The 24,917-nt window shown below is 32.8% G+C and overlaps 2 protein-coding genes and 2 long non-coding RNA genes across 4 annotated transcripts; 3 read left to right on the top strand and 1 right to left on the bottom strand.

Moving 5' to 3' along the window:
• Positions 1-5,619: 5,619 nt before the first annotated feature.
• LOC106708497 lies at positions 5,620-8,231 on the top strand. Its single transcript, XR_006756525.1, has 4 exons — positions 5,620-5,706; positions 7,180-7,200; positions 7,974-8,045; positions 8,217-8,231. It is a non-coding gene; the product is annotated as an uncharacterized LOC106708497 (long non-coding RNA).
• A 354-nt stretch (positions 8,232-8,585) lies between these two features.
• On the top strand, positions 8,586-9,006 carry LOC123722567. Its single transcript, XR_006756526.1, has 3 exons — positions 8,586-8,607; positions 8,749-8,760; positions 8,937-9,006. It is a non-coding gene; the product is annotated as an uncharacterized LOC123722567 (long non-coding RNA).
• Positions 9,007-14,319: 5,313 nt separating this feature from the next.
• Positions 14,320-16,838, bottom strand: LOC106708496 (beclin-1-like protein). Its single transcript, XM_014500028.2, has 2 exons — positions 16,482-16,838; positions 14,320-15,573 (listed from the first exon to the last, which is right to left on the bottom strand). Exons 1-2 carry the CDS (start codon positions 16,681-16,683, stop codon positions 14,492-14,494), a joined length of 1,284 nt encoding a protein of 427 aa, XP_014355514.1. The 5' UTR covers positions 16,684-16,838; the 3' UTR covers positions 14,320-14,491.
• A 1,628-nt stretch (positions 16,839-18,466) lies between these two features.
• Positions 18,467-23,958, top strand: LOC106709807. The gene is made up of 2 exons (XM_045684668.1): positions 18,467-21,288; positions 21,798-23,958. Exons 1-2 carry the CDS (start codon positions 18,467-18,469, stop codon positions 23,956-23,958), a joined length of 4,983 nt encoding a protein of 1,660 aa, XP_045540624.1.
• The last annotated feature ends 959 nt before the right edge of the window (positions 23,959-24,917 follow it).

Below are 24,917 nucleotides of genomic sequence, written 5' to 3'. Positions count from 1 at the left end.
TTCATACCCCTTAGTCGGAAGGATTGTAAATTTGGCACATATGTAGAATATAGCCTGGTAGAACAAATGGCTACTTATTATTTATAAATTACTGCACCAGAGTAATATATTAATTAAATGGGTCTCAAAGATAACGACAGGGATAATGATGTGTTTTATACAAAGATTTTGGTTTCAGAAATGAACGGTTAACGACCACTTAACCATATTTTAATTAACTTTAGTTGGTCACTTATTAATTTGTTAAACTTTTTCAGTGTGAATTTAAAAACTGTCAGTCGAAGGTTTATATTATTTTATACTTTTAACTCGCAGATATATAAACTATGGATACCGAATTCAGTGTATAAAAGTGAGGTGCAAAAACGCCTCCAGACGTTGTTTGTTGGGTTAATTTCCTCAGTATTCTCGATTAGACGTCAAACTTATATGTAACTATCCATCTATAGGTTGTATATCTTTATTTAAACCACATTGGATTTTTTCCGACGTTCTTACGGTGAAGGATAACATCGTGATGCAACCTGCACATATCTGAGAAGAAATTCAATGATATGTGTGAAGTCAACTAACCCGCACTTGGCCAGCGTGGTTGACTATGGCCTCGTCACCCATTTTTTTTTTTTTTTTTTTATCGTCAGGAAATGCATTTACGCACCCCTACGCCGGGCTGTGCAATGGCGTAGGGAGTGTGGGACTCGCCGGCCGCAGAAGGCGACCGGAATACCCACTAAAACCTGACTGCCCTCCGACGCATTATGGCGGGGCCACGGGGACGCGTGAGCTTACTTCCGTGACCCCGCGGCCTCGTCACCCCTAACTTGGGGTAGGCTCCGAGCCCCTCGGTGGGGACGTATAGTGAGCTGATGATGATGGATTTTTTTAAATCGCTTACTACATTCTATTGTATGAATTTTTTAGTCATAATTTAATTTCAGTGTAATGGTGGGACTTGTCAGTCAGAGGTGAGATTTTATTTATTGATTTTTTAATTTTCTTCTACCAATCTTACTTCTTACTAATATTATAAATGCAAATGTTTAGATGGATGAATGATTGACTTATTTCTTTTATTTAATTCCGCGCGGACGGATTCGCGAGCGACAGCTAGTAGATTAATAATTCTGTTTTTACAGGCTCTTGGTGAAAACACAACTGTTGAAGTAAATTTTACCTTTAGCTTTTATAGCATTTATATATAAACAATATTTATTCTACTTTGATTATTTTTGAAAATTCAATTTACCATTTAATAATATAGATAAATAAATATAAATTTGTATTAATCCAGTGCACTGGTTCAGAATGTCATGCATCAGTAAGTGGTTTAAAATATTCGTGAAATTACACAAGTGTATTAACTATATAATTTATATTATTTAATAATCTATATATAATATATAAAAATATATAAATAAAATTGAAGTGTCCGTATGTTATATAAAAAAAACACATTTCGTACATACGAGTATAATTATTTGCGTAAGTGGTGACGAAAAACCAATATTATAAATCTTTGTCTGTGTATTTGTATGTTTGTCAGCAGTGCCGGGTTTGTTTCGAATAATCTAAGGAACAGCTGGAACAATTTTGACTAGACTTTGAAAGGAAGTTAGATGCGATAGCATAATATAGGCTACTTTTTCAATACCACGGTGTCGAAGTTGCGGGCGACCGCTTATTAAAATCTTATTTCCAGTGTTCAGGCGTTAATTGCACTGGAAGAGTAAGTTTTGTTCCATTTATTTGTTAGAATCTAGTTTTTTATTAATGTTATTTGTTTTTGCTATATTCGTATTTCTTCCTATTTCTACATCCTGTTAACTCTCACATGTAATTCTGATTGTTGCACACCGTCAGTTTTAATGGTACAGTTTTGACTGTACAGTCGGAGTGTACAGTTAAAAGGTATATGGAGGCAATATGGTTATTGTGAATTAAACTGTACAGTTTTCAGTCTGTCCAGAAGTACGTTTTAATTGACCTGAAGATGTGATTAGTTTAAGCTTAGTTTAAGTAAACTGGCTTTAGTTTAAGTTATATATTAATTGCTGAAGTGATTAATCCTATGGTACTTAAATACAAAATATATGGACCCAAAATACCTCCCTGGGGTACACCATACAAAAATATTATTAAAAATATCTCAAATTCGATAGAAGTCGAAAAAGTTATTGATAATTATTTTATTAACTTAATTATAACGTTTTTAATTTGAATACATGTTATTACAATTTGTATTTTCAGTGTCAAGGCCAGACATGTATGTCTGAAGTAAGAATTAAAGCTTTCAAATTTTTTGTTGCATTTTTATAGGTTAAGGTAGATTTAGGTTTTGAATATTAATTGATTTTTATTAATACTTTAAAGGCAAAAGGAAAAGGAACTAATATACACGTAAATATGTTTTAATATTTTAATATTAAGCTTACTTTTCATTAAATTGAAAAATAAATGTAGAAGAAAATTTTAAAATACTGACGTGATATAATCCTGTGAAGATAATTAAAGAAAAAAATTTTTGTAAAGAATAAATCGTAAGGTCTTATTTTGGCTTATGAATGACAAAATAATTTGGATGTATAATATACAAAGCGAAGAGGGAAGTAACTATAGAACATACCTAATTTTTCCTCAAAATTAATATTATAATAAAATCTACCTTACAGTGTGTTTGATCTGCTTGTCAAGTATCTGTAAGTATATTTTATTTCTCTAACTCTAGTCATCAGGGGCCTAGCACGAATGTTTGCGACAAGCGTCTTTGTATCATCATCAACAAAATTTGTTATATTATTTGCAAGTTGTGATAAATGTACAAGTGTTATATAGTCTTTTTGTACGCGATATTACATTTGTGGTTTGAACATTTAATAGTAACTTGAGTGTTGTACCAAATTGAAGTTAGCAAACAATTTTAATATTGCTTTTCAGTGTGATGGTACTAACTGCAATGCTGTGGTAAGTTTAATTATTATAACCTACGTCACAATCGAGCTATAATTTGGAGTAAAATAAGTAAAGTTTGTTTTCTAATTTCTTTACAGTGCAGTGGCGATGATTGTCTAGCTGCTGTGAGTATTATGTTTAATGTACACAAAGGTTAACGCGCATTGATGCACTCCTCGTCCACGCAGCAGTTGGATTGTTGGCGATTGGATGCCATGCCGACACCTTGATCGCTATGCGGTGCGGTGCCGTGTCGGGTGGGCGAAGATTGGGGCAATGCGCGTTAATCTTAACATTGAGAATTGGTTTCTATTATTCTTATATTTGTTGTAATTTAATCTAGTGTTCTGGTGATGGTTGCAATGCTCAGGTAAGATAATGATATAAATAATAAAATTGATGACTTCTGATATTCTTCTTTGACAAATAGTATGGTAATTTTCTCGCAACATAATATGTTCTAAAAAAACGTTATAGATTATGTGGACTATGGTGTTATTTATATCCTTCCCATCCATCAGAATAAGTCCATGGAGATGAAAGCAAGTTTCAATGTTCTCTTTCTTCTCACTTTTAGTCACTTCCCATAGTATTCTTTTCTTATTACTAGCTGTCGCACGCGACTCTGTCTGCGCGGAATTTAAAAAAAAACTTAATGGCCTATGTGTTCTTCCAGACTATGTTCTACATCTGTACCAAATTCCATCAAGATCTGTTGAGCAGTTCTGGAGATACTTTCTAAAAAACATCCATCCATCTAAACTTTCGCATTTATAATAGTAGTAAGATATACAAGTCAAAGTTATACATTGTTTTTTTCAGTGCAATGGACCACGGTGTCAATATATTGTCAACGGCGAATCAGGAAATTTGCTCAGACAATCCGGTTCTTTTATAACAATTCAATTCAGTTCTGGTAGAAGACAATATAAGAATTGAAAATAAACCCTGTAGATTTTACAATTTTTGCAATATTTGTTTTATTCTTCTTCTTTTCAGCCGCGTAACGCCCACTGCTGGGCATAGGACTCCCAAAAATCACCACGATTCCCGTGCAATCCGCACCCAGGATACTGCCGCAAGGTTCACCAGATCATTGGTCCATCTTGCGGGAGACCTGCCTATGCTGCGTTTGTATACGTTCCATCCCTATGTCCTAATCATTTTCCCCTTTCGTCTTTAAAAAACGCTTTAATCGTGTTTTTCTAAGATCTAAATCCCCGTTTAAAACATATTGTTATCTCTATTTTTTCAAAGATAATGACAGGGATGACGATATGTTTTATACAGTGATTTAGATCTCAGAAACAAAAAATAACTCAATAATTATTTTCATAGTAATAGCCAGTGGCAAATAACACAGCGCCATCTAACTTAAGTCGTTAAAAATGTAATTCAATTGATCGTTAGACAGATGAAACAGATGATAGTAGCTAAATGGTGCGTTAACATTACGTGCAACACTGCAATGCAATTTTATAATATCAAACTTTAATCCAATCTAGTTCTAAGTCGTTTCTGATGTCGGTTTTAAAAAAAAAACTTGAGAGGAAAGGACACCCGGATGGAACGAAGTTCCTTTCGATTAATTAGTGAAGGAATTGTAATATATTTTTTTTAAGTCGCGACACCACACTGTTCAATGCGAAATAGAAATGAAAATATCTGGCTTGCTTTCTATAATAGAGAGAGAGACAGACAGAGAAACATGGGACGCCGCACAGCTTACAATAGCTTACTATAGCAAAAAGTGTCGTGACAACTTTTCGTAAGCCAAGTTCCAAAAGCAATTAGCAAATAACATAAAATAGTGAAATTGCAATCAAATTTTACTCATATTAAAAATGCGAAAGTTTAGATGGATGGGTGAATCTATGGATGTTTATTAGAAAGTACCTCCGGAACAGCTGAAATTTTTCACATATATAGAACATAGCTTAGAAAAACACATAGGCTTACTTATTAACTTTTTGTTAATAGCACGCGGACGAAGACGCGGGCGATAGCTAGTAAACTATAAAATTACAAGTAACTAGACGACAGTTTTAAAATCCGTAATCATTTTCCATTTGAAAAAAGAAAGACAAATAATATATTCTTGTAAACTTAAAGTAAAAAGAAATGCTATAATAATTTAATAACGACATACATTAAAACAAATTAATTTTCACAATCCCGTGTAATTTGTGATTTATTAATTTGCCAGTAATTACATTTATTACACAGTATTTAAAGCTTATCGATTGATTCAATCGTTTTATTTACAACAATGCATATCAAAATGCTAACATCGATATTAGTAATGTTAATGATTAATTTGAGTTTTGCTGCACAGGTGAGTAAATTACAGTTGATCCTGAATACGTCAGAAATGGATAAACAAGAAACCTTTATGAGCGAGAAAATATCACGTACCCTTGAACTCTCGTTTATGGTCAGGTTCGACTGTATTTTTTTGAAAATAAATCAAATCTTTTCACTAATACATTCCTTAATCATTGGATTTTGCTAAAACTTTTTCAGTACAATAGCAAAAAATATAAAAAAAAATATGTTTTTAAATAATGTTCTTATTCAATTTAGTAAGATACTAAGGGCGTATTAAAGACACTCAAAACCGATGAGCATGTGTAGTTAATTATAAGTTTTAATTGTTTTTCAACGCAGATACGTCGATATCAAAACAAAATCGACAACCAGAATACAGTCTGTTCTTACACAGGACTTCACGGCCGATGTTATGACCCCAATCAAATGGTCAGTATTATTTCATGTTGTCCTGTCTATTGATACATATGTTTAATATTAATTTACATTACGTAATGTAGTGTAAAATAAATACGTGTTTGTCGATTCTATTGTGACTATTAGTGGTATAAACAACTTGGCCATTGATGTTGAGTGAAGTGTGGTACAGATGCATTTCTTCTCTAGAGTGTCATATATATCATAGAGGTTACAGTCAGTTGCGTTTTTTTAGTTTTTGAATTGAATCTTTTTTAGACATTTGAATTTTTCTGTCAAAAAAAAGCATTGCGGCGTGAAGGGAGATTTTTATTCAACTACTAGTCTGCAAAATGTTTAAGAACGAAATAACGTCGTGATTAAATACGTCGTGTGTGGTTTAAATATGTAAAATTGTGGTTTAAATTGGTAAAAACAGCAACATTTCTTGTTGTTGCCATTTTATAATATTTGGGACTTGTTTAAATTATTTTTTAATCTTTGCTTTTTGTCATAGAGTAATTATGATGGTCCCCACGTAAAGAAGCATTACCGAAACACAAGACTTCCTCGATTAAAAAAGAAAAAGGTATTTTCTTTTATTTATCCCCGTGGAATTAAAAATATAGCTTTTTCTAGTAATTAATATAGCCTATGTTACTCAGTGATAATGTAGCTTTCTAATGGTAAAACAATTTTTGAAATCGGTCCAGTATTTTGTGCGTTTATTTGTTACATACAAAAATACAAATCTTTTCTCCTTATATTATAATAGCTGTCGCACGCGACTCCGTCCGCGCGCAGTTAAAAAAAATGAAAAATAGATGTTGGCCGATTCTCAGACCTACTGAATATGCTCACAAAATTTCATGAGAATCGGTCAAGCCGTTTCGGAGGAGTACGGGAACGAAAATTGTGACACGAGAATTTTATATATTATATATAGAATAGGATAGATAGATATATTTATGTATACCGAGAAATCTATCCTACATTTACAGCAATTTTATACTTTTTAATAATCCATACAGATAAATAAAATCGGTGTGTCGGATATATATACTTGTGTTACTTAAAACTAAAAAAAATAATTGTCTTTAAATTTTTTGTCTGTCTGTCTGTGTGTCCGCAAATCCGCGTTTGTTTCGGGTAAACAGAGGACGGATATTAACGAGACTTTTCCAGGAAGGTAACTAATGTGTGCGATAGTAACATTTAAAAACATTTTTTTTTTATTTAAAAAGGTCACAAAGTAACGATCAATCGATAGTTTTTAATAAAACGTTATATGTGTTTGCTGGCCTATTATGAAATGTCTGTTGTTTTCTTTACATTTTTCTCAATTAATTTTACTTTTCGCAAAGTCAAAATTGTATTAGAACTAAATTAAATTAGTATTTTTATCTGTAAATATTTTAGTATTATTCATTTTTTATCGGAAAAATAAATTGTGGGTTTATATTTATGAAAAATAAAGAATATTTAAATCATTTTCTGAATTTACAGTCAAAGATATATCATGCATACGTAAGTACATATGTAATCTATATATATAAAAAAAAGTCGTGTTAGTTACACTATTTATAACTCAAGAACGGCTGAATCGATTTGACTGAAAATTGGTGGGCAGGTAGCTTAGAACCAGGAAACAGACATAGGATAATTTTTACCCCGTTTTCTATTTTTTATTCCGCGCGGACGGGGTCGCCGGTAAAAGCTAGTTTAATTTAAAAAAATCTTACAATTTAATTCTAGCAAAGATTCTAGTAAATATTAAATTTTTCTTTTTTTTGTGTGTATTTCATATAAATTTAAACGCCCCGAAGACATTGGTTCTCTTAACAAAAATAAACTCGGAAAAAAAAATAAGCAAAATATTTTTTAATAAGTTATGTATAAGGTTTTTCATTGATCTTTAATTGGTTGTTCAATATCTTTATTTATTTCATACTAGCTTTTACCCGCGACTCCGTCCGTGCGGAATAAAAAATAGAAAACGGGGTAAAAATTATCCTGCGTCCGTTTCCTGGTTCTAAGCTACCTGCCCATCAATTTTCAGTCAAATCGATTCAGCCGTTCTTGAGTTATAAATAGTGTAACTAACACGACTTTCTTTTATATATCGATCTGTTTAGCATTGATGATTATTGTGTATTTATAATTTTTTTAACAGCCAAAGGAAAAACGGCCTTATGTGAGTTTATTAGCACATATACAAAAAATAACTACTAATTATTTTGAAAATTTCGATATATTTATTCATGTAATCATAATTGATAAATTTCTATCTCCTTATATAGAATCCTCATTTAAATGCCCACAAAAAACATGGCCGCAATAAACAGATTCAACCTTCAATTTACAATGAAAAGGTAATTTTTTTTCTTAGTATTACAACTTGAAAAATAAATTTAAAAAATGATTCCGAAAACGGTTAAAAAATTCACGAATAAATAAGTATTGCAAAAATAAAATAAAATATTACTGTTTGCTTATTTTTTTTACATTAAATAATAATTTTTTTTTACTTTGTACTTTTATAGCAATATCGACCTTATGTAAGTGTATTTATGAAACATTTCAATATAACACCCAAAAAAGGAATAAGAAATTATAAAAAATCTAAGAATGTTATGTAACCCATAGAATGCGTTAGTCAGAAGAATTCATCGCCCTTAGGTTATTTCAAACATTCTTTTTAATTCTTTATGGAAAATTTATCCTTCTTTTCAATTTATAAATATTTTTATATAATTCCAGTAATTGTAAAAAAGTTAATAAAACTTTTGAGACTCCTTTTCTCCAGTTTTTTCAATGGTATTAAAAAAACTAAGTACTATACTGGGCCTGTTCTTTTTTAAATTTTGACAATTATTCCCATCAACTGATATTTATTTTTGTCATAATTTTTAGCCTCATACATCTAAATTCATTGTAAGTGTAAAAGCATTGCTAATTTTCAAGCCTTTTTCAACATTTAATCTTAATTGGAGCTTACTTGAAGTCTATCTTATTAGTTAATTAATTTTAATATTTTTAATACTAATTAAATGATATTTAATTTTCTATTCCCAGCCTGATTTACCTGTGAGTATACATAGTTACAGACTAATGTAATTAAATATTTAGAAGTAAAAATTTTAATTTAGGAATTTAAATTTCGTGACAACGCCATCTACATTTAAAAAAAATAAACAACTTAACTTATTTTTTACTACTTTATTTTTTATATTTAAAGAGAATATTTAAATCATATTTTTCAGTTCCTGTTCAAAGATTACGAACAATGGTTCGGCAACTACGATGAATTGTATTTTGTCAACAGATATCCTGAAGTGTAGACATACTTTTTGTAAAAAAAAACATGTTAAATAAAGAGGTTATAAAAAATGAATATTCTTTTAATTTATTTGACAAACTAACAGATAAAAAAGTAAATTGTTTTGCTTTCTGCCAGTAATTAGCTCTACTAAAAAAGTTGTATTTATTTTTACTGACAAAAGAAGACTCATTACGCTTTCTAGCGCAGTAAAATATTTGGAAAACCCTCATCAATTGATCTTGTCAAAACCATTCCTTCTAATATTCTTTATATCTAGCCAGGACAAAGAAAATGCGCCGATCAAAGGTCAATATTCTGGAAAAACGTGACTGGAAAATATCTGGCAAATATAAATTGCTGTCTTTTCTAAAATACGACTAAAAGATAATAATGAAGTAGATATGAAAAGACAGTAGGTATGTCTATGGTTTCTTTGAAGTCATAATCTCGTATATGTACAAATTTTAGAGATTTTATTTACAAAAGATTTTTTCAGTTTAGTTTGCATAAGTGCATGCATTTTATATATTTGTTGTTTTATTTTACTTTTCACGTCTTTTTTATGCTTGATATTGGAAAAAAAAGATGTGAAAAGTAAGATTAAACCTTTTCCCAATCATTTGAAGCTCAATTATATTTGCAATAAAAAATCTGCTCGGCTCTGCATCGGTCTGTCTACGGAGCCTACTGTGTGAGACCAAAGAATTCCTCATTTATAATTGATTTACATAAAAATTATCATTTTCACATACTTAGGTTGTTAAAAAATTTCAAAGAGATTCAAATATAATAAATAGCTTGGTTTGCGAATTTGCATTATGCCAGTGGTGGCATACCGACCACTAAGACCTTTGCCTTTTAATGTAGAAAAGAATAGGTGAAAAATAGAAAACGCGCGGGAAGTCAACGAGATGTAGTAATTATTAGAGTTCGAGTATATAATTGTAAATATGTATATGTCGCAATCAGAAGAAGAAATCAACTTTAATAAATCGAAATTAGAACACGAGCTGTGTTCGAAGAGACTTCTTGTACGATGCGCGTCTGACATTATAGTCATTCTGGAAATATGGATCGTAACTAAAGCATTGTTCGTTGTACATGAGCCTGTGAATCAATTATAACGAGTTGAGAAGTGATAAGCAGTGTATTCCTTGAATCCGATATTACCCATAGCCGCCCACAAGTGATCTCAATCAATAATAATTCTGATAGCGAGCCACCCCGGCCGTTATATATTATATTAATATAAGTGTTTTTAACATCGTAATAAAGGCATTTTGGCTGCCGTGGTGATCTTTTCAGTTTATACATATACGGTTTGGTTCATAACGTCCCGTCTATTGTACGTACGTAACGTATGTCTCTAACAATCGTACACATCAAAATGTAGAAAGGCGTTAAGTTTTCGTTATCAGAGATAAACTAGAGGTCTGGCATTTCGCCTTCACCCGCTAATACTTAGTCCGTGGGCGTCGTAAATTAGACGGAGGCTTACGAGCAGACCCTTTGTGTGCTCGGATGTAATGTAAGATGGTTAGATGTATGTTTTATACAGGGTTTTTTGGGTGTAAAGCAAAGAAAATATATTTGATGTTTTCTTGTGAGAAAAGTAAAAAATGTCGCGTTAGACTTTTTTTGAAACGAACATACAAATAACAACCTAAAAAAATGCAGTATAAATAATCGTACTGTAGTAATATTAAAAAAATAAATTGGGAATCATATCGGCGACTTGTTAATTAAATAATTAAACTGCTTTTTTTAATTTCAACAGTGGTAAGAATTTTTTTTTTCTTCATTTCACGTTTTTACTAATGACGAAATAAATCAAATTCAAAGGCCTTCCTTTCGACCTTTTTTTCGCAATATTCGTATGTATTTTAGTTTAGGCAAGAGCAGAATTTAAGATAGTATATTGCTAGAAGGGGAAATACAAGAATAATATAACGTCTCTGTTCGTATAATTTTTGTTTTATTCATTACTTTCCCCGATGTAAGCATTAGTGGCAGCAGCCGGAACTTTTAATATAAATGCAAATCCTGAGGGCAACGGACAAATTGTTGGGAAGAATTGGGTTACGATTTTTTTTTATGTTTTATATATTTTTACTAATAAACAACAAGGAAGCTAGTACTCATTACTTTTGACCCCCGATTGATAAGACTGTAATGGTTTTGTACGGTTTTTATACCTACATTGGATTTGATACAACCTCGAAAGTGAATAAACAGAAAAACGTCAAATTCCAAACATGGCGGTCATTACCATGGTACAGATTTAGGCTTTTCGTACTCAACGTAAATCGTCGCAACTAATATTGTATGATTGCTCGAATTACATTGTGCGTGCTCCGTACACACAACGTTGAGTCGTCGACTGGAATCAACTATTCGGTCAGTACAGTAGCGAATACATGTCAAATGCATAGATTTGCTCCGCCATCTTGAAAATTGGAGAGATTTTTCTCACGAAGATCTTGGTAAATAGATTGCGAGGCACTGTCTTTGACGATGACAGAAATCTCACAGACGAGCGCTGTTTACGAACCTCTATGGCATTACATTGTAAAATCGTTGGGTTTCGAAGATTTAAGTTGCTTTGTGTTCGAAGTTATTTTGTAAAGATTGTGAGAACCACAAAAGTGATATTGCAAAATAAAAATAGCTATTGTTATGTAAAAAGAAGTATTTACCTCCATTTTCTTAAACAAGTAATTATAATTAACACGATATTACTTTAGAAAGCCACAAGAACTTTTAGAGGTCGGAAGTTTCGACAAAGTTTTGCCATAACTCATTATTCAGAAGCGTGTGTAACCTAAGTGTATTGCCAAGTATTCAAAAAATTGTAAATTAATTGAAGATTTTTTCAAACAAAGATATTTTACGACCCAAAAAACTGAAAGCCGACTGACTCTATGACACTGGGTCGGAAGACGAATCGAAAGATACCTTAATCGTCAAAAACAGATCAGCCGTTAAACCTCCAAACAGTCAATATAACTTACAGCACATCCACATACATACTTTATTACCCTGCCGAGTCAGTTGAGTCATAATTAGGGAAATAATTTAGCCTTGTTATGTTATATTGCGTATTTAAATGACATACAATTTGTCAAGTGAATCTCCGTCATTGTAACAAACATGTTAACAACCTTTATTATCCTTTAGAATATGAGAAAAGGATAAGATTAATTATCGAATACTAAGTAAGTCTTATTTCCGTCCCACAGAGTATCGTCCCTAGCACCAATATTTGTTACAAGCGCCATCGTTTGTTGGACGTAAGCTACGATACGAAAACGCTTGTCGCAAACACTCGTGCTAGTTGCACAGGAATGAGAAGAAATACTTGTTTTTATTAGCTTTGTCTTGACATTTAACTTATTATAGGGTGCCCTGAAATATACAACTGCTCGCCATAAAATGGAACACATTAAAAAATATAATAAAAATCTTGTTACAACTCGTCAACTCAATCGTGAAACTCGTGTTAAGAAATGTGTGAAATAACATAATATTCTTGATTCTTCAATTGTGATTTTTTTTACTGTAAGATTCTCGTCTTTGACAAAAATAAATATCTACCATCAGCGCTCTCTATAATTTAATCTTCATACTTGAAGAAATGCTGAGACTCTTCATTTTTAGTAACTTACCATAGATGTCGCTTATCCTTAGAAAATATTTAGAATTAGTTTTTGATGCCGCTAATATTAGATTTTTTTTCCAAACAAAATGTATATATTTGGAGGAATTTAATGATATAATTTTGCTATCTACGTTCGACCAGTAGTTATACCTATTTAGACGTAGTAAACGATATAAAAGAAAAAATGTAATGACAACTACGGTACAAAGAGGATCTTGTGACATTTTTTGATGTTGACAGGAGGGCGGTAGTGAGCTGTTTTTAATTTAGTTTTAAGTTTTAGTGCCCACGAGTACTAGCACGAATATTTGTGACAATCACTTTCGTAAAGTTATCGGCAATTATCTCAAAATCGGATTTTTAATACAAATTTGTCGATAACGATCTGATTACGTATGTCTCAAATATTCGTACTAGGTCCAGCCTTGTCCGTCTATAAATGTAACATTATAAAAATGTAAAAAGGTGACGAAATAGTTAATAAAACCATTATGTAGTACAAAATTTATGTGCAAATGATATATTAAAAGAAATTACATAATACATCACATTTTTCTTACAAATTAATAAATGAAGCATGAAAAAGCAAAACAATAAACAATTTTTTTCATGTTTCTATAATAAATGTAACATAGAACATGTTTCAATGTTTCCTAAACATGACTCAAAATTTAATTTATAAAAAAAATAAATTGGAATATCACAGAAAGCACCATTAAATATTAAAAAAAAACATTTTTGACTACAAATCAACATTTTAAAGTCAAAAATTTATAATTTCACTATTAAAATATAACAAACAATATTTTAAGGCATGTGATATATAAGTTTTATAGTTAAACTAGCTGTCGCCCGCGACTCCCCCCGCGCGCAGTTAAAAAAAAAATAATAAAATGAAAAATAGATATTGGCCGATTCTCATACCTACTGAATATGCTCACAAAATTTCATGAGAATCGGTCAAGCCGTTTTGGAGGAGTACGGTGACGAAAACTGTGACACGAGAATTTTATATATTAGATTGTTACTCAAATAGAAAATCCAAAATGGCCGTAATCAAATAAGAAACGAATCTCAAAATTAATTTATACCCAAAACTTGTATTCTGACCGTTGGATTTCCACTGTAGTGACTCTTATATTAAAACATTGTCATATTTTTTATCCTCTTTGACAGAGACATATGTCATTACATTGATGACCTAACAAAATATCAGATAAACCTATAGATACTTAATCTGGGACACAAGTGTAATTAAAAAAACGGTCTCCGAAGGACTTTTGGTGAGTTAAATACCCTCAGTGTTCTTTTAATTCCTAGTAGATATTATTGTTTTTTTTGTGATTTAACCAATGTCAAAGTTATTGATAATTAAAAATGTAAAATGAAATAGGTAGAAAAATAAGAAAATCAAATAGCAAAAGACAAACTAGGTAAATATTATCTGGTATGCTTTGCTAAATGTCTAGATGTCAATTGAGATATTAAAAAATGACGTAAAAAGCTACATACAGATTTAAAAATCAAAGACAAAGTAAGTTACAGTTTAATATTATTAGTATTTTTAATAAAACCTTAATCAAGAGTGTGTGAAGAAAACTAAGCAAGAATTTGAGAAGAGAATTTGAGTTGGGAGTAGTTTATAAAATAAAGTTTCGGACAATTAAAAAATATATGCTCTAATGAACCATCAGTGTTGCCATTTACAATACAATATGACGTTTCCAAAATCTACTGCAGATTATATGTCAAACTTGTATTAAACACTCCATCTATAGATTATATATCTATGGTTATAGTTATATTTTTTTTTACTTTATATGGCTTCTTTTATAAACTTAGTGTTCATCAGTTTTATCCTCACTGAATTGTGATGAAATCCAAGTTAACGCCCATTTCAAATTCGTTAACATATATTTCAACGCCTTCGTCCAATGTTCTTCTGAATTAAATTGAATTTTAATCGAATAAGCATGAGGTGGGGACGCTGTGTCTTCTATTTTACCTTTATCTATCCTATAAGGTAAACAAAACCCAGTGTTACCCTTTTCAACTTGTTCTTTAAATTGTTGCAAGCAATCTAAGAAGGCTACCATTGCCGCATCAAATTTAGTATCCCATAAGAATCTAAAACCTCCGGATCCATACAATGGTAAAACCTTTTGATCCTCTAATACTTCAATATATGAATGGTTACCGAATGGTACCAATCGGTACCTTTGGAAACAGAAATTAATTTTCCTCGCTAAAGAAGACAGAAGTAAAACAGTTTGTCCCCACGCTGCATTTATTTCTGACCAATCTACCGGTGCTGTGGGCAATCTACCTAACCTAAAGTTGTTTATAATACCAAATTGACCGGAATCAGATATATGAAATGTTGCCTTAAAGACGTTAGTTTTCTTTAGTTTTTCTAATTGTGACTGTGTGTATGACAACTGACATTCATAAAATTTCATCTGATCTTCGGTTGTCATTAAATCTTTACGATACTTTGTGTACTCTCTCCAGTATACATCTTGTTCTTTCTCTAAACGCTCTTTCTCCTTTTCTTGTACGTCGATTTCTTCCTTCATAGCCTTCTCTTCTTTTTGTAAAGATGATAATTCTTCTAATAATCTATTCTGTTCTTGCTTCCAGTCTTCCAATTCTTTTTCTAGGCCTTCCAAATTCAAATCTTCTTTATCGTCTTCAAGTTTTTTTAAATAATCGTTGTAATCTTTCCACTCCGCTTCAGTTAAACGTAATTGATTGTCCATTAATTCTAGAAGTGTATCTGTGCATTCATCACAAAGTGGATGATCAACATCCGAATTGTTTGATAGTAAATCAAATAATGTAGCTTTTACGTGTAACTGATGACCTAATGATGTTGTTTCCCAGCCATCTGATATGACCATAAAACCATTGGCTCCATTACCTGTAAATAAAAAATTTTGTTGCATTTATTTTTTAAATTATAAATAATAAATTTGATGTTATAAATGGAATGTAAAAAAAAGAAGATAAAATAAGAAATATATCTTTTGTTAATACAGGCCCCGCTAATCCAGTCCCAATCTAATCCGAGGCCCCTTGTAATCCAACACATCCATTTTCATGCTACACAAATATGATTTTATGCATAGTTTTTCATTATTTTCATATATGTTTCATACATACATTTGTTTGCATACAATTATTTCCTTATGTATAGTTATTACTCTTTGAAAATTTTATAATAATTATGGCAATAACTAGCTGTACCACCGACTCTTTCTGTGCAGAATTAAAAAAAATTTAATAAGTAGCCTATATGTTCTTCCAGACTTTTCTACTATTTTCTACATCTATGTCAAATTTCATCAAGATCTGTTCAGCTGTTTTGGAGATACCATCAAAAACACATCAATCTAAACATTCACATTTATAAAATTAGTAACATTTTTACTTTTTACTTCTAGGTTTCACAAATAGAATTGTATTTGGTGTGTGATTTGTCAGATAACAAGGTACTCTTTTGTAAAATAGTTCAGACAATAAAGGGTCTTAGGCAGTACTCTATAAGCAGAAAAATATGACGTTACAACACTGGCCTGCAAAATGTTTGTTGGATTATGGCAGGTCTATTGTAAAATTAATACTAAGGCTGAACATTACTGCGTAATTATTAATTTTAGTTTGATTTTTTATTTAAATCAGAAGTCTATATGAAAGGATATAAGCACATCAAGATTTTAATTTCTAAAAGGTTTTAATGTGATTTTGTAAACCAAGATTTAATGTATATAAGATAGTTAATGTGTATACCTATCTTATATACATTAAATCTTGTAAAACAATAATTACCTGACTCTGACATACGAAAAGGTGGTACATAGTGCTCCAAGCTCGCAGATTGCAAATCTAAATCCACCTCATTATTTCTTCTTATTTGAAGTGTTAAATCTGCTATGGTGTGTTCCCCAAGATTATTCAAGGATTCGTCTAACTTCAGAGGTTGTAGGCAACGCTGGCATGAGAAATTTACATAAGATTTGGAGTCACTCATTATTTTAATCCTCTTTCTCTTTTACGTCATCAACATTGATTAAAGTAGAATATCAATAATAATTATATTTAAGGAAGTACAGTAGGAATTGTACACTTATTGACTTTTGGCAAAATTCTTCCAAATAAGTAATTATTTTCTATGCAAACCTTAAATAAAATAATAAGATGGGATCACAAAGACAATTGTGGGTGACAAAATATTATTGTTTTTGACAGCTGACATCTGACAGTGGCATTCAGGGAACGGGGTTGCCACCATATGGCCATATTTATTCGATATTGGCTGTCTAAGGAGTTTTTATAGTTTTAGTTAGATGTCACATCGAAAAAGAAGTAAATTATTATTTTGTAAATATAAATGTCAAATATGTTTTTTCTTTGTCTTTCCTGTTCATATATAATACAATGCTTACACATTTTTCAAAAAAGTGAATTTTTATTTAATCCCTTAAACATTTTGGTCCAATTCGAGCCGCATATTTTATTAGGTCCTTACATATGAAATTGGCGTTTTTCGTACTGGCCACTTTAATCACGAATTTCTCCTCTTTGGTAAGGAATTCCAAATTCAAATTTGTACAGCTATAGACTCATGTATTTGTGGTTCGATGACCGTCATTCATTTGTTTTTTTTCTTCTGTTTTTTTCTGTTTGCGTCACTCATTTAACAAAATGGAAAACTTAAAATATCGCATTATTTACGAGTACGAGTTCCGCCGTGGCACTAGTGCTGCGGAAACGACTCTAAGGGTGAATTATGTGTATGGCGGTCGTGTTGCAAAAGAAAACACAGTTCGTTTTTGGTTCCAATGTTTTCGTTCTGGAAATTTCGATCTGCAGAACAAGCCCCGTGGACGGCCTGAGACTCAAGTTGATAATGAAGAGTTGAAGGCTATTGTGGAAGCGGATCCATCGCAAACCACGTCCGAGTTAGCTGCAGGCTGCGATGTTAGTGATAAAACTGTTTTAATTCACTTGAAGCAAATTGGGAAGATCAAAAAGCTTGAAAGGTGGGTACCTCACGAATTGACTGAAGCAAACCGGCAAACGCGCGTCGACTGTTGCGTTACATTACTAAACCGGCACAATAATGAAGGTATTTTAAACCGAATCATTACCTGTGATGAAAAATGGGTTCTTTACGATAATCGGAAGCGCTCAGCGCAATGGTTGGATCCTGACCAGCTAGCCAAATCCTGCCCCAAACGAAAATTAACCCCAAAAAAGTTACTTGTAAGCGTTTGGTGGACTAGTGCCGGTATTGTTCATTACAGTTTTCTCAAATCTGGCCAGACTATTACGGCTGATGTCTATTGTCAGCAATTGCAAACCATGATGGAAAAGCTAGCGGCTAAACAACCTAGACTGGTCAATCACTCCACGCCACTGCTGCTTCACGACAACGCTAGACCACACACTGCGCAACAGACGGCTACTAAATTAGAAGAGCTTCAATTGGAAAGTCTAAGACATCCTCCGTACTCCCCGGACCTTGCTCCAACAGATTACCATTTTTTTCGAAATTTGGATAACTTCTTGCAAGGGAAAAAATTCAACTCCGATGGGGCAGTCTAAATCGCCTTCAAAGATTTTATTGATTCCCGTCCGACTGGTTTTTTTAGTAAAGGGATCAATGAACTACCTATGAGATGGCAAAAGTGCATAGAAAATAATGGTTCATACTTTGATTAATTAAATATATTATATTAAAAAATATTCGACTTTTTGTTCCTCCCATACAAAACGCCAATTTCATATGTAAGGACCTAATATAAGAAAAAATGGAGGCTGTTCAACTAATAGAATTACAAGAAGAACTGAAGCAAACTCTTTTAAAAGCTCAAATAAATTTTAAGAAGTCGCCCCGTGAAAGAATTACAACGGCTTATGTGGAAGCAAGACTAAATACATTGGAGCTATATTGGAGTAAGTTTACAAACAACCATGATCAAATTATAACTAAGATGGACAAAAGCAATAAATCGCAACTTGAGTATTTCGAAGAAGATGTCTATAGTAATGTGGAAGAAAATTATTATATTTACAAAGGTGAGTTGAACACAACATTACAAAAATTGAATCCCATGCCATCCGCATCGAGAGAAGAATGCAACTTTAAGCAAGAAGACGATGTTAAGTGCTATAGTAGAGATGTCAAGCTACCACGTATTACAATACCGACATTTTCTGGCAATTATACTGAATGGAAGTCATTTTATGATTTGTTTACATCCTTGATTCATAACAATGGACACTTAGATGACGTGCAGAAGCTTCACTATCTCAAAAGTAGCTTGTCAGGAGAGGCAGAAACATTGCTTAAAGGAGTACCGGTAACCGGAGACAATTATGTAGAAGCGTGGAACATTTTAAAAAAGAGATATGATAACAAGAGGTATGTTGCGAATTGTATTTTTAAAAAACTTTTTGGACAAAGAAATATTACTCAAGAATCGGCTTTTAATATAAAACAATTATTAGACACGTCCATCGAATGCATCAATGCTTTGAAACATATTGGTTTGCCTACAGAATATTGGGACGCAATATTAATTTACATAATTGTTTCAAAATTAGACGAAAATAGCCTTAAACAGTGGGAAGAGACAATTAGTGCAGATAATACAGATGATTTAGTAAAATTACAGAAGCTAACAACATTTCTAGAAACAAGATTCAGGACCTTGGAAATGATTGAGAGTACCAACTTTAAGTCAAGGACAATGAAACCAAAAATATTTCACGCAACTATTGAGCACAAATGTTCTTACTGTAAGGGAAATCATTATATATACAACTGCAAGGAATTTGTAAAATTATCCATCGAGGAGAGGTATGATTTTGTACAAAACAATAATTTATGTTTTAATTGTCTTATTCCTAACCATCCTGTTATTAAATGTAAACAGCTTACGTCTTGTAAAATATGTAGCAAAAAGCATCATTCACTCATACATCCTGAAAGAAAAAGCATTGCAAATATGAACAGCGCAGAAACAGAACAGAAAGACCCGAAGGAGAAGGATTCAGTAGTAGCGGCACACTTCTCTGGAAGAAAACAACCCGGTCAAGGTGTATTGTTACCGACAGCTCTAATCGATGTTATTTCAGACAAGAATAACTCACACGTCGTACGGGCTCTACTTGATCAGGGGTCACAAGCCTCGTTTATCACTGAGAAGATAGTCCAAGCACTTGGTTTGAAAAAATCAAAATGTCACAACGAGGTCGTTGGCATAGGTGAAGGCAATAACAAACTGTATTTAAAAAATACAGTTACTTTTAAGCTGAGATCGAGGTATGACACAACCTTCAACCTAATTGTCCATGCATTTGTTTTAAGATCCATAACAACCCTTTTACCAACCTGGGGTATAAAGGGGTCCACCTGTACTTTTATAAAAGATTTACCGTTGGCAGATGCAACGTTTAATACTCCTGGTAGAATTGACTTATTATTAGGTACCGATGTATACAGTAAGATTCTAGACAATGGCGTAGTAAAAGGCACAGATGGTGTAGTAGCACAGTTTACTCGGTTAGGATGGATCCTGTCGGGTGAAGTCACGGATCAAAAACAAAACGGGCAAAGAGAAGTTATTAGTATGCACATCAGAGCATTAGATAATGATTTACTCAAGAAGTTTTGGGAGATAGAAGCAGACTTAGGAAGTAGTAAGAAAATATTAACAAAGGAAGAAGAGATATGTGAGACAATATATAAAACTACTACAAAAAGAGACGAGAATGGAAGATATATCGTAAACCTTCCATTAAAACAATCTCCTGAAGAAACTATTGTAACATGCGGTAATACAAAGGATCAAGCCATGCGAAGATTTACACATTTAGAAAATAGATTTAAAAAGAATCATTCTCTAAAGGAAGAATATCAAAAGGTGATTAAGGAGTATTTAGAATTAGGACACATGGTTAAGATAGATGAAGAAGCACAATGTTTGTATTTACCACATCACGCAATTGTTAGAGAAGACAGAGATACCACAAAGGTACGAGTGGTATACGATGCCTCCGCGAAAGGTAGTAACGGTTATTCTCTCAATGATTGTATGCTAATTGGACCAACACTTCAACCCGATCTACGCACTTTACTAATTAAATGGAGATCATACAAAGTTTGTATTGTAGGAGATATTGTTAAGATGTATAGACAAATAAAAATCGCTGAAGAACACTCAAACTTACAATGCATCGTATGGCGCGACGAACAGGAACAACCTTTGCAACACTACAAATTAGTTACAGTTACATTCGGCACTGCGGCAGCGCCTTTCCTTGCTGTTCGGACTTTAGTTCAGTTAGCCGAGGATGAAGGTCATAAATATCATACCGCATCTCATATCTTAAAGGATTCTTTTTATATGGACGATCTGATGACAGGAGCAGAGACAGTAGAACAAGCATTTAAGATCTATGAAGAAATAAACAGTTTATTATTAGATGGAGGTTTTGAGATGCAAAAATGGTCCAGCAATTCAAGTGAGTTATTAAATCAGATGAAGAATAAGTCCAGTTGTGAGATAGAAAAGTTGACATTTAAAATGGATCCTATATTCAAGATTCTAGGTTTGACATGGAATAGGCAGGATTTTTTTTTTTTTTTTTTTTTTTTTAACGTCAGGAAATGCATTTACGCACCCCTACGCCGGGCTGTGCAATGGCGTAGGGAGTGTGGGACTCGCCGGCCGCAGAAGGCGACCAGAATACCCACTAAAACCTGACTGCCCTCCGACGCATTATGGCGGGGCCACGGGAACGCGTGAGCTTACTTCCGTGACCCCGCCTGCGTTGTCGCCCACGGGGGGGGGGCTCCTCTCACATATTTGTGGGGTGAAGGGCGGCGGCGAATTGCCGCCTCCTTCGCCCCACTCTACGGCGTCGGAGCGGGGGCGCCAGAGGGTCTCTCTCGCGCTCCCGCTCCTGTGCCTCCTTCTGCGAAATTACATTACAGTCCACTTACCAGAGTTGTCTTATTCCATTACTAAAAGATACATCTTATCAGATATTTCTCGATTATTTGATCCATTTGGGTGGTTATCACCTGTTATCGTGACTGCGAAAGTATTTATACAGAAGTTATGGGCTTTGTAGAAGTGATTGGGACGAGGAACTGCCAATTGATCTAATAAATCAATGGACTAAATATAGAGAGGAGCTGAGTAATTTACAAACTATTAAGTTACCAAGATGGTTGAAATTACATTCAAAGAATAAAGTCGTGGAGATACATGGATTTGCAGATGCCTCAACAACTGCATATGCTGCAGTTGCGTACCTGAGAGTAATTACAGAAGAAAATGAAGTGAGTGTTGATTTAATAGCTGCCAAAACTAAAGTAGCTCCATTAAAACAATTATCTGTTCCAAGATTGGAATTATGTGCTGCTGTACTACTAACACGCTTGCTGAATGAAGTAAGAAATATTTTGAATATTCCTAAAGAAAATGTCTTCGCCGGGACGGATTCCATGGTAGTTCTGTCTTGGCTGCAGCCACCGCCAAGCAAATGGAAAACTTATTTAAGCAATCAAGTTTCAGAAATTATACAGTTAATGGATAATGATAAATGGTATCACTTAAGGCCTTCGGAGAATCCAGTTGATCCCACTTCTCGTGGAATTATTGCACTAGAGTTACAAACAAATGAATTATGGTGGAATGGACCGAGCTGGCTAAGAAAAGAAAACATTTTGTACGAAAAGAAAGACATTCCATCGACAGAATTAGAAATCAAGAAAAATGACGTTAAGGCACTACATGTTTCAGGTGAAGTTTCTATATGGGAAAGATTTTCTAACTTAAATAAACTAAAAAGAGTATTAGCATACTGCCGGAGAATGACGTTTAAGAAATCGGAGAAGAAATCTACTTATTTAACTACTGAAGAATTGAAAATCGTAATGGACAGATTTATATTACACTACCAGGATATGTGCTTTAGTGAAGAAATTCAAGACTTGAAACAACACAATAAGGTGAAAAGGAGAAGTAAACTGATTACTTTAGATCCATTTGTTGACAGAGATGGCATATTGAGAGTAGGAGGCAGGTTGAATGAGGCCAGTTTGTCAAATGATTTTAAACATCCGGTTATTATACCTAACAAGACTCACCTCATGAAGTTGATAATAAAGGATGCACATCTTAAAACAATGCATGGAGGTCCGCAGTTAATGATGTCATACATTAGAACAAAGTTTTGGATGTTTGGGCTAAAATCTGCAGTACGACAATGCGCAAGAGAATGTACAGTTTGTATTAGACATAAAGGTACAACTTATCAGCAACTAATGGGTCAGCTGCCTGCTATGCGTGTTACACCACAAAGACCTTTCCTAAACACTGGCGTTGATTATGCTGGTCCTGTGCTGATCAAGACATCAAAAGGGAGAGGAAACAAATCTACAAAGGGTTACATATGTATCTTTGTGTGCATGTGCACGAAAGCAATACATTTGGAAGTCGTTTCAGATCTTACATCGCAAGGATTTATAGCGGCGTTTCGTCGATTTGTTGCCCGAAGAGGTTACTGTAAGAATATATGGAGTGATAATGGTACAAATTTCATCGGAGCAGCAAAAGAATTAAAGAAAATGTTTATAAAGACTCGCGCAAGTGTCATCAAAGATATAGCAGAAATATTAGCTACAGAAGGTACAGATTGGCATTTTATACCGCCAAAATCACCTAATTTTGGAGGACTTTGGGAAGCGGGGGTGAAGTCGGCCAAAAGACATTTAACAAGGGTAATTGGATCAGCTACATTAACTTATGAAGAGATGTCAACACTGTTAACACAAATCGAAGCTTGCTTGAACAGTAGACCATTATTTCAACTGGAGGGTGGAGAGCAGAATTTTCTAACTCCAGGTCATTTCTTAATTGGAGAAACTCTAACAAGCGTACCAGATCACACCGATACCAATAACTGCAACATAAATCTTCTTACGAGGTGGCAACTTTTACAAAGGATGACATCCCAATTTTGGAAACGTTGGCAGTTAGAGTACTTGCATACAATGCAACAAAGATATAAGTGGTATACCAGAATTCCACCACCGACTATTGGAGACGTTGTCATTATAAAAGAAGAGGATATCCCGCCAACGAAATGGTTACTCGGTCGAATAATTCAGCTACATCCAGGACCTGATCAACTAGTACGAGTCGTGACAGTAAAGTGTAAAGGGGACACGATTCTAAAACGACCGTTATCAAAATTAATATTCTTGCCCAAAGATACTTATTTTTAGAATATCCCTCACGGTGGCCGGTCTTTAATGATTTTAAAGACAAAAGTCTTTGGTGGCCGGTATGTCTAAGGAGTTTTTATAGTTTTAGTTAGATGTCACATCGAAAAAGAAGTAAATTATTATTTTGTAAATATAAATGTCAAATATGTTTTTTCTTTGTCTTTCCTGTTCATATATAATACAATGCTTACACATTTTTCAAAAAAGTTAAGTTTTATTTAATCCCTTAAACATTGGCGAAAAACGATTTATTTTGAAATGAGTTTAAAATTAGTGTTTTTTTAATAGTATGGTGTGCCGTAACACTTGTATTTCTTTTTTTTATTAACTTCTTTTTTCTAAATAAGTCTACAAAAATCCCGTAATAAACCAATAATAAACATCAAAAATAAAACAGCATTTTTTTTCTAATATTTTAATCCATCTGTAGACTAGACAATCATTTTAACATAAGAGCACCATTATATTTACATAAATATGATTTATATCTTAACAAAGGAAGCCTCACTATAGTCTAAAATAATTTCGTACAAATGTAAACTTTTAGAAATAGAAAATAACTTAAAATAACTGCACTCAACATGTAATCTTTGAAAATAAATCGCACATTTTATATACTAGAGTTATTTTTAGAACAATGATCTGAATGTTAATTTAATTTCATTATGGAACTAAAAAAAGGCTATAGGTTAAAAATATAGGTTACAAAGAAATCTATGTATAATTTGTTCGCAATTGTGTGCAAAATCATGAAATTTTAACATATAAAATGTATTTAATTACAAATCTAAGCTGCAGAAACTAGGAAAGATGTAATTTTTTTCATATGATCATTACAAAACCAACATCATCTTTACAATATCTATAAAATTTGTCAAACTGTTAAGTATCATTAATGAGTGCGCATAAAACAAATAAAGATATATGACAATAATAATAATTTTTGGTCGTTTAGGAAC

This window comes from Papilio machaon, chromosome 27, assembly GCF_912999745.1.
Source record: "Papilio machaon chromosome 27, ilPapMach1.1, whole genome shotgun sequence".
Lineage (NCBI taxonomy): Eukaryota > Metazoa > Arthropoda > Insecta > Lepidoptera > Papilionidae > Papilio > Papilio machaon.
The sequence above is the reverse complement of the archived record's forward strand: the minus strand, read 5'-3'. Positions and strand labels throughout refer to the sequence as shown.

Coding starts and splice junctions, on each gene's coding strand:
- LOC106708496 (XM_014500028.2), bottom strand. CDS start 16,683: ATGAGTGACTCCAAATCTTATGTAAATTTCTCATGCCAGCGTTGCCTA. Junction 15,574..16,481: donor TTTTCGTATGTCAGAGTCAG/GTAATTATTGTT, acceptor TTTTATTTACAG/GTAATGGAGCCAATGGTTTT.
- LOC106709807 (XM_045684668.1), top strand. CDS start 18,467: ATGGAGGCTGTTCAACTAATAGAATTACAAGAAGAACTGAAGCAAACT. Junction 21,289..21,797: donor CTAGGTTTGACATGGAATAG/GCAGGATTTTTT, acceptor TGGGCTTTGTAG/AAGTGATTGGGACGAGGAAC.